Source organism: Pristis pectinata, chromosome 5 (genome assembly GCF_009764475.1).
Source record: "Pristis pectinata isolate sPriPec2 chromosome 5, sPriPec2.1.pri, whole genome shotgun sequence".
NCBI classification, from domain to species: domain Eukaryota; kingdom Metazoa; phylum Chordata; class Chondrichthyes; order Rhinopristiformes; family Pristidae; genus Pristis; species Pristis pectinata.
The window spans coordinates 73354869-73367969 of NC_067409.1; the positions used below are offsets into that span (position 1 = coordinate 73354869).

Here is a 13101-nt window from a genome sequence, read left to right on the forward strand (position 1 = left end):
CTTTATCCTGTCATGCTTGTGTTTTCCTAAGAATGAAGGGATCAGGTTAATACAGAATAGGAAATTAATTATACCTCTTGGGGAAATTATAGCTATAATTGCCCATTTGCTGATAAAGTTGGAATAAATTCCCATAACAAACTTACATGTGATCTCCTCTCAATCCCACACTGATTTCTTACCCTGATCTGCATTGGTGCTCTCTGGAGTATTCCACATAGCTTTTTTTTTTGGAATTGCCTGCCTAGCAGGCAAACTCTTTCATGGAATACTGTTGGGATACGATATGCCTTGGAAATTGTCAATTTGGTGCTTGTCATGTTAATGATTTAATTATTAAGCAGGCTCAAACTGTTGCAATAACTGTTATTTGAACTTAGGTGAGGATAACTTTGACCAAATTTCTACCTGGTGTCTTCATGGATGCCATGAGGGACAATCCTGAAGCATCTGTGCACATATTTGAAGGGACTCATGAAAATCCAGAGCTGATATGGAATGACAACTCCAGGGAGAGAGTGTCTACAACTGTTCGAGAAATGATGCTTGAGTGCGTAAACTAATGGTGACATTGCATTTCTTAAAATTATCAAATGATTTCATTTTTTTTTCTGTTGCTCTTTAATCAGCAGACATCTAGATTGTATTGAACAAAGGCAAAGCAGAAAGATTCTCATAACTTGCAATTTCATGTTCAAAGCTAATATTTCTAAGGTTTACTATATATTGACAATGCCACTCCAAATTGCCTATAGTTTAGGAAAATGTATATTCTGGAAAACTTTCAAATAACTTCCTTTAAAATGGAAGCAGTGATCACCATAGTCACAGGAGGTGGTTATTCCTCACAGGGAACCTATTCACCATTGAATAAAATAGCTGATGTATATCCCAACTATTTACCCATAGTGAACTTCTTAGAACTCTAATCACCTTTAGCAAGCAAAATCCAAGTGCCTCAGATTTTTAAATTATATATCAAGTTAACGTTCTGTGGAGAAGCTGTCACACTTCTGTCAGTCTTTGTATGAACCAGCTTTTCCAAACTTTTGTCTTGAAAGCCTGCCACTATTTTAATGTTGTGTTCCTTGCCTTGGATATGCCCATCAGTGTAAAATGTTTTGGTTTATCTACGTTAATAGTTCCTTTCAAGTTCCTAAAACTCAAATTTCACTTAACCCTCTGAGGTCCAGGGAATGCAAGTAACTTGTGTAAGTTCACAATATCACCATTTTTGTCCCTGTTTAACATTCTGATAAATCTTCACATCCTTCCAAAGTCTATCAAAGTTTCAATGATATAGTACATAAAATTTTGCTGAGTACTTTCTGGCAGGATTTTGTGTAGTAACAAAATTTCCTTTCACGTTCTACTCCAATTAAACCTTTTGATTAGTTTCCATGTATGTTCTATATATCCTATTATAATATGGGGACTTAGGAAAGGGTTGTTCATAAGACTAGAAGCTAGGTAACACAGCTTTTCTGCTCTTGATATTCTGTACTCCATCTCTGTGAATTATTGTATGCTCTTGAATTTAGTTAAGTGACATGTCAATAACTTATTTCACAACTTGTTCTTTGGAGACTACTCGCCTATTTTCTCATTCCTCATTTTCTAGATTAATGTGTTCTCTTGTATTTAAATCCTCCATTGGCAAATTTCTATTCGGTGTTGAAAAGTTAACGTTGTAATATTTATTTCAGTTACTTTGTAGACTTGTGCTCTCACATTGTATAGGCACAAAATTGATAGTGTCACAAAGCACAAGATAGCTGAGAAACTGAAGAATTTCAAGAGCAGGCAAGAAACTGGGGTTTGAATTAGCCGGACTTACTGGAACTGTGTCCAAAACTGGAAGCATTCCATCCTGAGAACAGCCACCTATCCATAGACATTAAAAATTCAGTGGAGTTGGATTATAGTATAAGTTAGTGAAACTGATATTTTAAATTTTGTTACAGGCACTTCAAGCAGCAATATGACAATCCAGATATAAACTGGAAGGTAAGGAGAGATTGTAGAACTAATTCAGATCTTGAAGAGTCTTTGAATTAATGTGATGCATTCTCCTGTAATTTCAATATCTAGTTTGAGTAATCATAAATCTAATGGATTGTTTTAAAAACCCATCTCTTTTGGTGGTTGTGTTACTGAATAATTTAGAAATGAGGTTTAGACAGTGCTTAAAATGAAACTGAAACGTTAGCCCCTGTGCTAATGTAGAAAATCCATCTTGGTTTGTTCTTGAAATCCCCACCAACACAGCAAGTCTTTCTCAGATTCAATCCATCCAAATGTGATGACAGATACAAAATGAAGCATTGGCAATGGGGCCAGAAAATGTTGACTGTGGTACTGAAGATTTGTGCTCCAGAACTAACTAAATTCCAACCAAGTTGTTCCAGTACAGTTGCATCACTGGGATCTATCTGACAATGTGGAAAATTGCCATGCTGCATCCTGTTCACAAGAAGGATAAATCCAATCGGACTAATGACAGCCCAATCAAGGTACTCTCAGCAAAGGCACAGCCTCAGAATAAAGGGACGTCCCTTTTGAACTGAGATGAGGAATTTCTTCAGCCAGAGTGTGGTGAGTCTGTGGAATTCATTGCCACAGAGCACTGTGGAGGCCAAGTCATTGGTGTACTTGAGGCGGTGGTTGATAGGTTCTTGATTGGTAAGGGGGTTTAAAGGTTATGGGGAGAAGGCAGGAGAATGGGATTGAGGGGAAAAAAGAATCAGACATAGTTGAATGGCAGAGCGGGCTCGATCAGCTAATGGCCTGATTCTGCTCCTGTATCTTATGGTCTTAAAATGAGGAAAGAGGTTGCTGACAGTGCTGACAAGCAGCAGTTAACAATCTGTTCAGCAATAAAAAACAATGCTGGAAATACCCATCAGGTCAAGCAGCATCTCTGGAGAGAGCCAAGTTGCTCTTTCGAGTCATTGACCTTTCATCAGGTCAGCTGCGCCCAGTTTGGACTTTGCTAGGACCATTTAGCTCTAGACAACCTTGATTCAAACCTGGGCCAAGGAGCTGAATTTCAGGGGCTGAGTGATTGCCCTTGGCATCAAGGAATCTTGGGAAAACTGAAGTTAATGGGCATCAAAGGGGAAAGCACTGCAGTCGTCAGTCATACCTTGCACAAAGGAAGATGGTTATGAAGGTCAATCATCCCAGCCCCAGGACAGCACTGCAAGAGTTCCTTAGGGAAGTGTCCTGGGCTCAGCTATCTTCAGGAGCTTCATCACTGACCTACCATTAATCTCGGGAGTAGGGGTGTTTGTTAATGAGTGCAGTGTTCAGTTTCATTCACAACTCCTTAATAAATGAACCAGTTACTGCTTACATGTAGCAAGACCAAAACAGTCATATGCTATGCTGCTGCAAGTAAGTTTTTCATTGCACTTGTGCATATGACAAACTCAACTTTGACAATATTGAGAACATATTCATTGTCATTCCCATAATTGAGGGCAAGTTCGATTCAACATGAGTTATCAAAGGATTTTTGATTACAAACTCCATTTTGGTAGTGCTCTCTAGATAAAAAGGGTGTAGTTTAATTTGAGTCAATTTTATTCCATAGTTCCATATAGCCCAAGTCTCTGTTTTTGTTGGGGCTTCTTGCTGGAGTTGAAGTATGCTTTAACCCTATTGCTGCATTGACTATTTTCTTGCCCCAACCCACCAATTGTTTTTAATGCCCAGTTCTTTGGTCTTATGACACAGCAGAGCTGAATCACCCCAACATTCCTGTTCTACTATGTATTAGACAAAATATTTGTCAGCAGTGGTTTAACACCTGCATCTTCTAGTGTCACGTGCCGGTTTGGTGGTCAGATTCATTCAGTTCAGTTGGGTTAAGCTGGTCTCCTGAGAAGCAGTTTTTAGCTGCTGCATGCATGATGAAATGTTAGATGTAATTTCTTTGGATGCCTATGCGATATTGCATTTGTAGGATTATTATTATTAAGCTGCAAGTATTCTGGAATGTTCATGGAAATGTGCACTCCTCAGTAGTGAATATAAAATCAATATAGACATTTCTGTAAAATTTCATGGGCTTGATTGTAGATGGAAGGTGTAGTTGAAACCTTGCTGTGTTCACTGCAAAACACTGTTCATGAAGGCCATCTTACAACGAAGACAAAGTTGCACTGTTATACTCAGTTAATGGCTCTAGACTAATAATTGCCCCTTAACTAAAGGTCAGGCCTGAGATAACTTGTGGTGTCCACATCATTTTTACTCATGAACATTGCCGGGACTGGAGGGCTTGAGTTATAAGGAACAATTGGATGGGTTGGGGTGACTTTCCCCTGGAGTAAAGGAGGCTGAGGGATGACCTCAGAGGTTTATAAAGTTGAGAGGCATAAATAGGGTAGATTGTGGGAATTTTTCCCAGGGTAGGAGAGCCTAAAACTAGAGGGCATAGATTTGTGAGAGGGGAAAGATTTAAAAGGGGGGGGGGGTGGGCAAGATTTTCCAGCGGGTGGTGGGTATATGGAACAAGCTGCCAGAAGAGAGGGTAGAGGCAAGTACAACTCTACAACTTAAAGCACATGGGTAGATGGATAGGAAATGTTTAGAGGGACATGGGCCAAATGCAGGCAATGGGATTAGTGTAGGTAGGCGTCTTGGTCAGCATGGATGAATTAGCTAAAGGGCTTGTTCCTGTGCTGTATGGCTCAATGAATCCTATGAAAGTTGTGGATTACACACACAAGTTATATATTTAACCAAATCTGGTTAGGCCACACTTGGGAGTATTGTGTTCAGTTCTGGTTGCCTCATTATAGGAAGGATATGGAAGCTTTAGAGGGTGCAGAGGGGATTTACCAGGATGTTGCCTGGGTTGGAGAGCATGTCTTATGAGGATAGGTTGAGTGAGCTGGGACTTTTCTCTTTGGAGAGAAGGAGGATGAGAGGTGACTTGATAGAGGTGTACAAGATGATAAGAAACATAGATCGACAGTCAGATTTTTTTCCCAGGGTGACAATGGTTGACGTGAGGGGACATAATTTTAAGGTGATTGGAGGAAGGTATAAGGGGGATGTCAGGGGTAAGTTTTTTTTTACACAAAGTGGTGGGTGCATGGAACGCACTGCTGGAAGAGGCTGTGGGGGCAGGTATATTAGGGACATTTAAGAGACTCTTAAAGACATGAATGATAGAGAAATGGGGAACTATGTGGGAGGGAAGGGTTAGATAGATCTTAGAGCAGGGTAAAATGTCAGCACAACATTGTGGGCTGAAGGGCCTGTACTGTTGTGTAATGTTCTATCTTCTAATTTGCAAAGATGATGAACTAGAAAATGTAACAGAAATAAAGAAATTCAGCTCTTGACATATCCTTTTTAAATCAGATAACTAACATCTGTGAATTAAACTTTGTACTTGTATACAAATATTAGATTAGAAAGCCTTCATCAATCTACATTGCTCTTGCTACTTTAAATATTGACAGATCTACACAGGGAAAAAGTCTTTCAACGTGTTGGCTACCTTCTCAACTTATGTGATTATGTCCATGTGCTTTTGTGGGTGTATCACGACATCAGAGATGGTCAACACCTTGAAAATGTGGATGAATGTTATCACTGTATTGGCTGGTGCCCTGACACGGCTGAAAGGGAGCCTCATCTTGATTAAATCTATGGTTGACGGTAACACTTGTCTGGTGTGCCACAGGAAAATAAAGCTTTGCTGCATGTATTTGACACACAATACTACAGGGGAAGGGGAACAAACTGTGGTATAAGCATCAATCTTTTTCTTTCAGTCTTTTTATTGAATTTCAAATTAATATACATAACATTAATATACATATGGTGCGAAGAGATTGGGATAACAATAATAACAGTTAACATATACTCACAAGGAGTGAAATATATGATCTGGACCTCCCGCTCTCTCACTAAGTGAACACGATACCAAAAAAAATTGAAAAGAAATTTCTTTATATGAAAAGAAAACCCCCAGATCAAAAAAAAAAGTATAACAAAAGCATCAATCTGTACTTTTTTTTCAATCCTACACTTGGCTGTCAGATGACAAGGCTATTTATTTTCTATTCCAAAGGGAAGGTCTTGGCCTTCACTTGCACCTGCCATGACAAGACCAATAATGAAATTCTGGATTTTTAAAAAAAACTTGAGACCTATAGCTCAGTAACAAATTTAGGGTAACTGTGTCATGCCACTACTCTTCTCTCAGGATGAAGAGTAGTACCAAAAAGTAATACCAAACTTGGTACAGAATTGAAGGTGGACAGATTACAAAACTGATTCATTAACTATGGATTAAAATATAGCTTGTTTTGACTGGTAGTCTGTAAAGGAATGATTTTGTTTAGGTAACACTAATGATTTCTGTGCTCTTCAGTTGCCTGAGGACTTTGTAGTTGTCTATGGTGAAGTTGGAGATGAATTGTCAGTAGGAGGAGTCTTCTTGAGGATCTTTATTGCACAGCCAGGTTGGGTTCTTCGCAAACCTCGGGAATTTCTTGTTGCATTGCTGGAGAAATTAACTGAGCTTCTGGAATCAAATAATCCTAATGTAAGTCCAATGTGTGTTATGTCAAAGGATGCATGAATGTGCAGAAAACCTAATCTGTGGTTGGAAATGTGAATGCATCTTTCAAGTCTACAGCAGTTACTTCCATATGAAATGGTTGACCACACTCCCAGTACAAAATCTACATTTGCAGATGACTCTCAAATTGGGATACAATTAACTTTGAAGTTTGCAGTAAAGTGCAAAACATTAACAACCTTGCAGAATGAGCCAAATGGGAAATGAATTTCAATATTGGTGTGTCTGCAACCATGAAGTTTGATAGGACCATTAACTCCAAATAAGGGAACAGAAAATGATCAATGACTGCAGATTCACAATGTTGAGTAGCACCAAGTTCATACCATAAGATATGCAAATACCAGGATTTCTAGAAGAATCAACCTCTCTTGAATTCATGTTAAACTTAGATCATTGGTTACAGCACACTTGAACTACAGTGCACAATTTTGGTCTCCAAATTACAGAAGGATTTGAAAGCTGAGGAGAGAAAAAGAATTATAAACCAAAACACTAGAATGGGGTGGGTGCAGCAATTAGGAACTATTGAATAACCAGAGGACCCTTTCAGATGCCCCTTTCTTATACTATGAAGCTGAGTGTGACTTTGAAAACTGCAATAAAGTTATGGAGAAATGTAATAGATTGGGCATGGAAACAATGCTCCCAATTGTGGAGAGTCCAAAATGAGGGGAAATAAATACAACATAGACACCAAAAGTCCTGTGGGGAGTTTGGGAGAAAATTTTCACTTGAGTGATGAGAATTTGACTCCATTAATTGGAGTGCTTAAGATGAATAGTGCAGAAATTAATTCAAAGCCAGATAGGCATAAGGGAGAAAGGAATTGAAGGATATATTGATGCGATAAAAGGAGGATCAAGTAGTGAATAAACATTGTTGTAATTAAATTCATCCAAATGTCACTTTGCTATGTCATTTTATTTGTGTAGATTTCTCTCCACAGGTTAAATTATAAAATGGTGGGAAACAAAGTCCGTATCTTGCACACTTGTAATTGGTCGTCTTCTCTGCACAGGGTGAAACTTTAGAAATGGTTACCACAGCAGCAGTCTGCCTCTTTTATTCGCAGCCTCAGCTGGCAGACCAGGTACCTCCATTAGGCCACCTTCCTAAAGTTATTAACGCTCTGAACCACAAAAATAATGCCATCCCCAAGTCATCAATCCGGCTCATTCATGCTCTTTCTGACAATGAGGTAAAGATTTATTTTATTCCAGTGTGAAATACCAATTTTGATTTTCTTATTCTACAGTTCTTAATTTTTACTGTTTTAATCATCAGGTTCTGAGAGTTAATCTTCATTGCATTTGTTTGATTTGATTTTTTTTGTCATTCCTGTAACTAGTACTTCACCCTCATGACTTGCTATGTTTTAGGTTAGCTTCGAATATTTTCCTCAATTGTGCTGCTATAGACTGCCTCTATCATCAAGACCATCTGCCCCATGATCTGAACCTTCAAGCTCTTCAGTATGTAGTGTATTGAATGCCAGGTTAATCATTCCAAATACATAGGGCAAGGCTCATAATAAGTAATCCTCCCACTTCTATAATGAGTTTTACATCAATGCAGATGGTTAATTGTCTATGCTCAAAGGCACCTTTTAACGCTTTAAGACGTTTGTCATGTGATTACTTACAAAAGAAAACTAGTGAAAATAATCAGCTGAATAAAATGTTGGAATTTGATAATTTATCAAAGTAATAAGTAATTAGTATTTCTCAGGAAATATAGTGGGCTTCTTACCAATTCCACAAATACAAGCTTAAGGAGTTCAGTTTTATCATAATGAATCACCCCAAGACATCTAATTGCTTTTACCTTCCTGTTTTTTGCACACTTGGGTTTTTGGGTGTAAGGGTTAGTTTTTGTTAGGGTTTTTAGTGTAAGGTTTAGATTTTTTAAGTTTTTTAAGTAGTCGAGTGGGGGCTGGACTGCGCAGGCGCGGCGCGGGCAGCTTAAAAAGCAAACAGCCTAGAGAGCGGGCAGCGGAGTGAGTAGCAGCAGAGTGTTCTGGGCTTTGGCTCAAGGGGCTTCGGCGTGAAGGGGCAAGGAGGGTAAGTAGCTGGTAAGTAGGTAAAGGCAAGGTTTAGCTTTTGGTCATTATAGATTTGTAGGTGGGACTAACTAGGGGGAAAAAAAAGGTAGTCAGATGGAGGACATGGTGGTGTGCTGCAGCTGTTTGATGTGGGAACTCGTGGACCTTGCTGCGGTCCAAGATGGCCACATCTGCAGTAAGTGCTTGAGGCTGGACGAACTTCGGCTCAGAGTTGATGAGCTGGAGTCGCAGCTACAAACACCGCGCAGCATAAGGGAGGGAGAGAGTTATGTAGACACGGTGCATGAGGTGACAGTCACCCCCCTTAGGGTAGGTACATCTGAGGTTCAGGAGGCAGCTAGAATGGTGACGGTCAGGGGAGGGAAGAGGAAGAAGAAGTCAGGCAGGCAGACAGGACAGAGAGCCCCGGAGGCTGTTCCCCTCAGTAACAAGTTTTCTGCCTTGGAAGCTGTTGAGGGGGATGACCTGCAGGGGCCTAGCTGCAGTTACCAGGTCTCTGGCACTGGGACTGGTACTGCTGCTCAGAAGGGAAGGGTGGGAAAGAGACATGCGGTAGTGATAGGGGACTCGATAGTCAGGGAAACAGACAGGAGGTTCTGTGGCAGTGAGCATGAATCCCTGATGGTATGTTGCCTCCCAGGTGCCAGGGTCCAGGATGTCACTGATCGGGTCCACAGAATTCTTGAGTGGGAGGGAGAGCAGCCAGAAGTTGTGGTCCATATTGGCACCAATGACATAGGTAGGAAGGGGGATGAGGTCCTGAAGAGTGAGTTCAGGGAGCTAGGCAGAAAATTGAGGAACAGGACCTCAAGGGTAGCAATCTCGGCATTGCTGCCAGTGCCACGTGATAGTGAAGGTAGGAATAGGAGGAGGTGGCTGAGAAGTTGGTGCAGGAGGGATGGTTTTAGATTTCTGGATCATTGGGATCTCTTCTCGGGAAGGTGGGACCTGTACAGAGAGGACGGGTTACACCCGAACCAGAAGGGGGCCAATATCCTTGCGGCGAGATTTGCTAGGGTGGTACAGGAGGGTTTAAACTAGTTTGTGAGGGGGAAGGGAACCGGAGGAGTAGGTCAGAGGAAGAAGGGAATGGGGAAAAGTTAGATCAAACAGGTAGAGAGGCTTTGGGGAAGGAGAAGCAGAATACAGGCTGTAAAAGTAGTAAGGTAGATGGACTGAAGTGTGTTTACTTAAATGCAAGAAGTGTCAGGAATAAGGGGGATGAACTGAGGGCTTGGATAAGTATGGGGGACTATGATATCGTGGCTATTACTGAGACGTGGCTGACGTCGAGAGGAGTGGATATTGAATATTCCTGGTTTTCGGTGTTTTAAGAGGGATAGGGAAGGGGGGAGAAGAGGTGGAGGGGTGGCGATACTGGTCAGGGACACTGTTACGGCTGTGGAAAAGATGGATGTTGTAGAAGGATCATCTCTAGAGTCTGTATGGGTGGAGTTAAGGAACAAGAAAGGAGCAGTTACTCTACTAGGAGTATTCTATAGGCCCCCCGGTAGCAGTAGAGATATAGAGGAGCAGATTGGCAGGCAGTGTTTGGAGAGAAGCAGAAATAACAGGGTTATTATAATGGGAGACTTCAACTTCCCAAATATAGACTGGAACCTGCTTAGTGCCAAAGGTTTAGATGGGACGGAATTTGTTAAGTGTGTCCAGGAGGGATTCCTGACGCAGTATGTTGACAGGCTGACTAGAGGGAATGCCATGTTAGATCTAGTTTTAGGAAATGAACCGGGCCAGGTGAAGGATCTATCAGTGGGTGAGCATTTGGGGGACAGTGACCATTGCTCCATAACCTTTAAAATTGTCATGGACAGGGACAGGTGCAGAGAGGACAAGAGGTTTTTCAATTGGGGAAGGGCTAACTACGAGGCTATAAGGAGAGAACTTGGGAGTGTAAATTGGGATGTCCTTTTTGAAGGAAAATGTACCATGGGGATGTGGTCGATATTCAGGGATCTTAGGCAGGATGTTAGGGATAAATATGTCCCGGTGAGGCAGAGAAGGAATGGCAGGGTGAAGGAACCGTGGGTGACGAGAGGGGTGGAACGACTTGTTAGGGAGAAGAAGGTAGCATACGTGAGGTATAAGCAGCAAGGTTCAGACAGGGCCTGTGAGGAATATAGGGTAGTGAGGAAGGAACTTTAAGAAAAGGCTGAGGAGAGCTAGAAGGGGACATGAAAAGGCTTTGGCTAGTAGGGTTAAGGAAAATCCCAAGGCCTTTTTCAAGTACGTGAAGGGTAGGAGGATGGCTAGGGTGAAGGTAGATCCGATTAAGGACAAAGGTGGGAGAATTTGCCTGGAGGCGGCGGAAGTGGGAGAAGTTCTGAATGGGTACTTCTCTTCGGTATTCACCAGGGAGAGGGGTCTTGATGATGCGGAAGGGAGTGCTGGTAGGGGTAATGTTCTCGAGGTTGTTGATATCAAGAGGGAGGATGTGTTGAAGTGGATTTTCCCCAGGCTGCTTCGAGAGGCTAGGGAGGAGATTGCTGAACTGCTGGTAAGGATCTTTGAGTCCTCGTTGTCTACGGGGGTGGTGCCAGAGGATTGGGGGGTTGCGAATGTGGTCCCCTTGTTCAAAAAAGGTAATAGGGATAGGCCAGGGAATTATAGACCGGTGAGTCTCACGTCTGTGGTGGGTAAGCTGTTAGAAAGGATTCTAAGGGATAGGATTTATGAACACCTTGAGAATCATGGACTGATTAGGGACAGCCAGCATGGCTTTGTGAAGGGAAGATCTTGCCTCACAAGCCTGATAGAGTTCTTTGAGGAGGTGACCAGGAAGATTGATGAGGGCAGTGCGGTGGATGTGGCTTACATGGATTTTAGTAAGGCATTTGATAAGGTTCCTCATGGTAGGCTTCTTCAGAAGGTCAGAGGCCAAGGGATCCAAGGAAGCTTGGCTGTATGGATTAGGAATTGGCTTGCATGTAGAAAGCAGAGGGTTGTGGTGGAAGGAGTGCCCTCGGATTGGAAGGCAGTGACTAGTGGTGTCCCGCAGGGATCGGTTCTGGGACCTCTACTTTTTGTGATATTTATAGATGACTTAGATGAGGGGGTGGAGGGCTGGGTTAGTAAGTTTGCGGACGACACTAAGATAGGCGGTGTTGTGGATAGTGTGGAGGGCTGTCGGAGCTTACAGAGGGATATTGATAGGATGCAGAGCTGGGCTGACAAGTGGCAGATGGAGTTCAATCCGGAGAAGTGTGAGGTGGTACACTTTGGAAGGACAAACTCCAGGGCAGAGTACAGGGTAAACGGCAAGGTACTTGGCAGTGTGGAGGAGCAGAGGGATCTGGGGGTTCATATTCACAGTTCATTGAAAGTTGCCTCACAGGTGGAAAGAGCAGTTAAGAAGGCCAATGGGATGTTGGCTTTCATAAGTCGCGGGATTGAGTTTACGAGCCGCGAGGTGATGATGCAGCTTTACAAAACTCTAGTTAGGCCACACTTAGAGTACTGTGTTCAGTTCTGGTCGCCTCATTATAGGAAGGATGTGGAGGCACTGGAGAGGGTGCAGAGGAGATTTACCAGGATGCTGCCTGGATTGGAGGGTATTGAATATGAGGAGAGGCTTAAGGTGCTAAGGCTTTATTCACTGGAAAGGAGGAGGATGAGAGGAGACATGATAGAGGTATATAAAATATTGAGAGGAATAGATAGAGTAGACAGTCAGCGCCTCCTTCCCAGGGCACCAATGCTCAAAACAAGAGGTCATGGCTTTAAGGTTATGGGTGGGAGGTTCAGGGGAGATGTCGGAGGGAGGTTTTTCACCCAAAGAGTGGTTGGTGCATGGAATGCACTGCCTGGGGTGGTGGTGGAGGCAGATACATTGAACAGGTTCAAGAGCTTGTTGGATAGGCATATGGAGGAACGTGAGATAGAGGGATATGTGGGAGGAAGGGGTTAGGTAGTGTGAGGGTGGTCTGATGGACGGCACGACACGGTGGGCCGAAGGGCCTGTTTTGTGCTGTATGGTTCTATGGTTTTGAGCAGATGTTTTGAAAATCAGCCTGTCAAATCAAGGTAATTCACTAAACAATGCCAGTGGCATTTACAACCTACAAATGTGGGTTGAGTGAGGGTGACAATCAATAGGTATTGATAAATTGGGTTGATAATTTAATCTTAAATTACATTTCACTTGTGCTTTTTACCAACTAATTTAATCCAAAGTTGTTTCTCCCATAACCATCCTAATGGACAGAAAGTAAATGTTCACTTCAAACTTGCACCAACTCAGTTAAGCACACCCTATGTCTTGATTAAAGTAGAAATCTAATCTCTAAGTAAATTTAACTTGCAGTTAGAAAAAAATCTTTCAAACTGTCCTAAGTAAGGTGATTTGCCATGAAAGAATGCAGACAAATTAGATGGACCATTCCTATGCTCTGCTTGTTTCATAAACTGCCCGCCT

General features: G+C 42.1%; 1 protein-coding gene across 5 annotated transcripts in view; it reads left to right on the forward strand.

Annotated features, from left to right (window-relative positions):
* LOC127570492 (dnaJ homolog subfamily C member 13) overlaps nucleotides 1-13101 on the forward strand; it is a 118693-nt gene that overhangs the window by 94795 nt on the left and 10797 nt on the right. For 4 of the 5 annotated variants that reach the window (XM_052016122.1, XM_052016123.1, XM_052016124.1 and 1 more), the window contains 4 exons: nucleotides 381-550; nucleotides 1965-2007; nucleotides 6395-6568; nucleotides 7626-7805. In XM_052016122.1, the coding sequence (XP_051872082.1) occupies nucleotides 381-550; nucleotides 1965-2007; nucleotides 6395-6568; nucleotides 7626-7805 (567 nt within the window). Of the gene's footprint in view, nucleotides 1-380; nucleotides 551-1964; nucleotides 2008-6394; nucleotides 6569-7625; nucleotides 7806-13101 lie in introns of those variants that run through there. The other variant, XM_052016126.1, reaches the window with a different exon arrangement.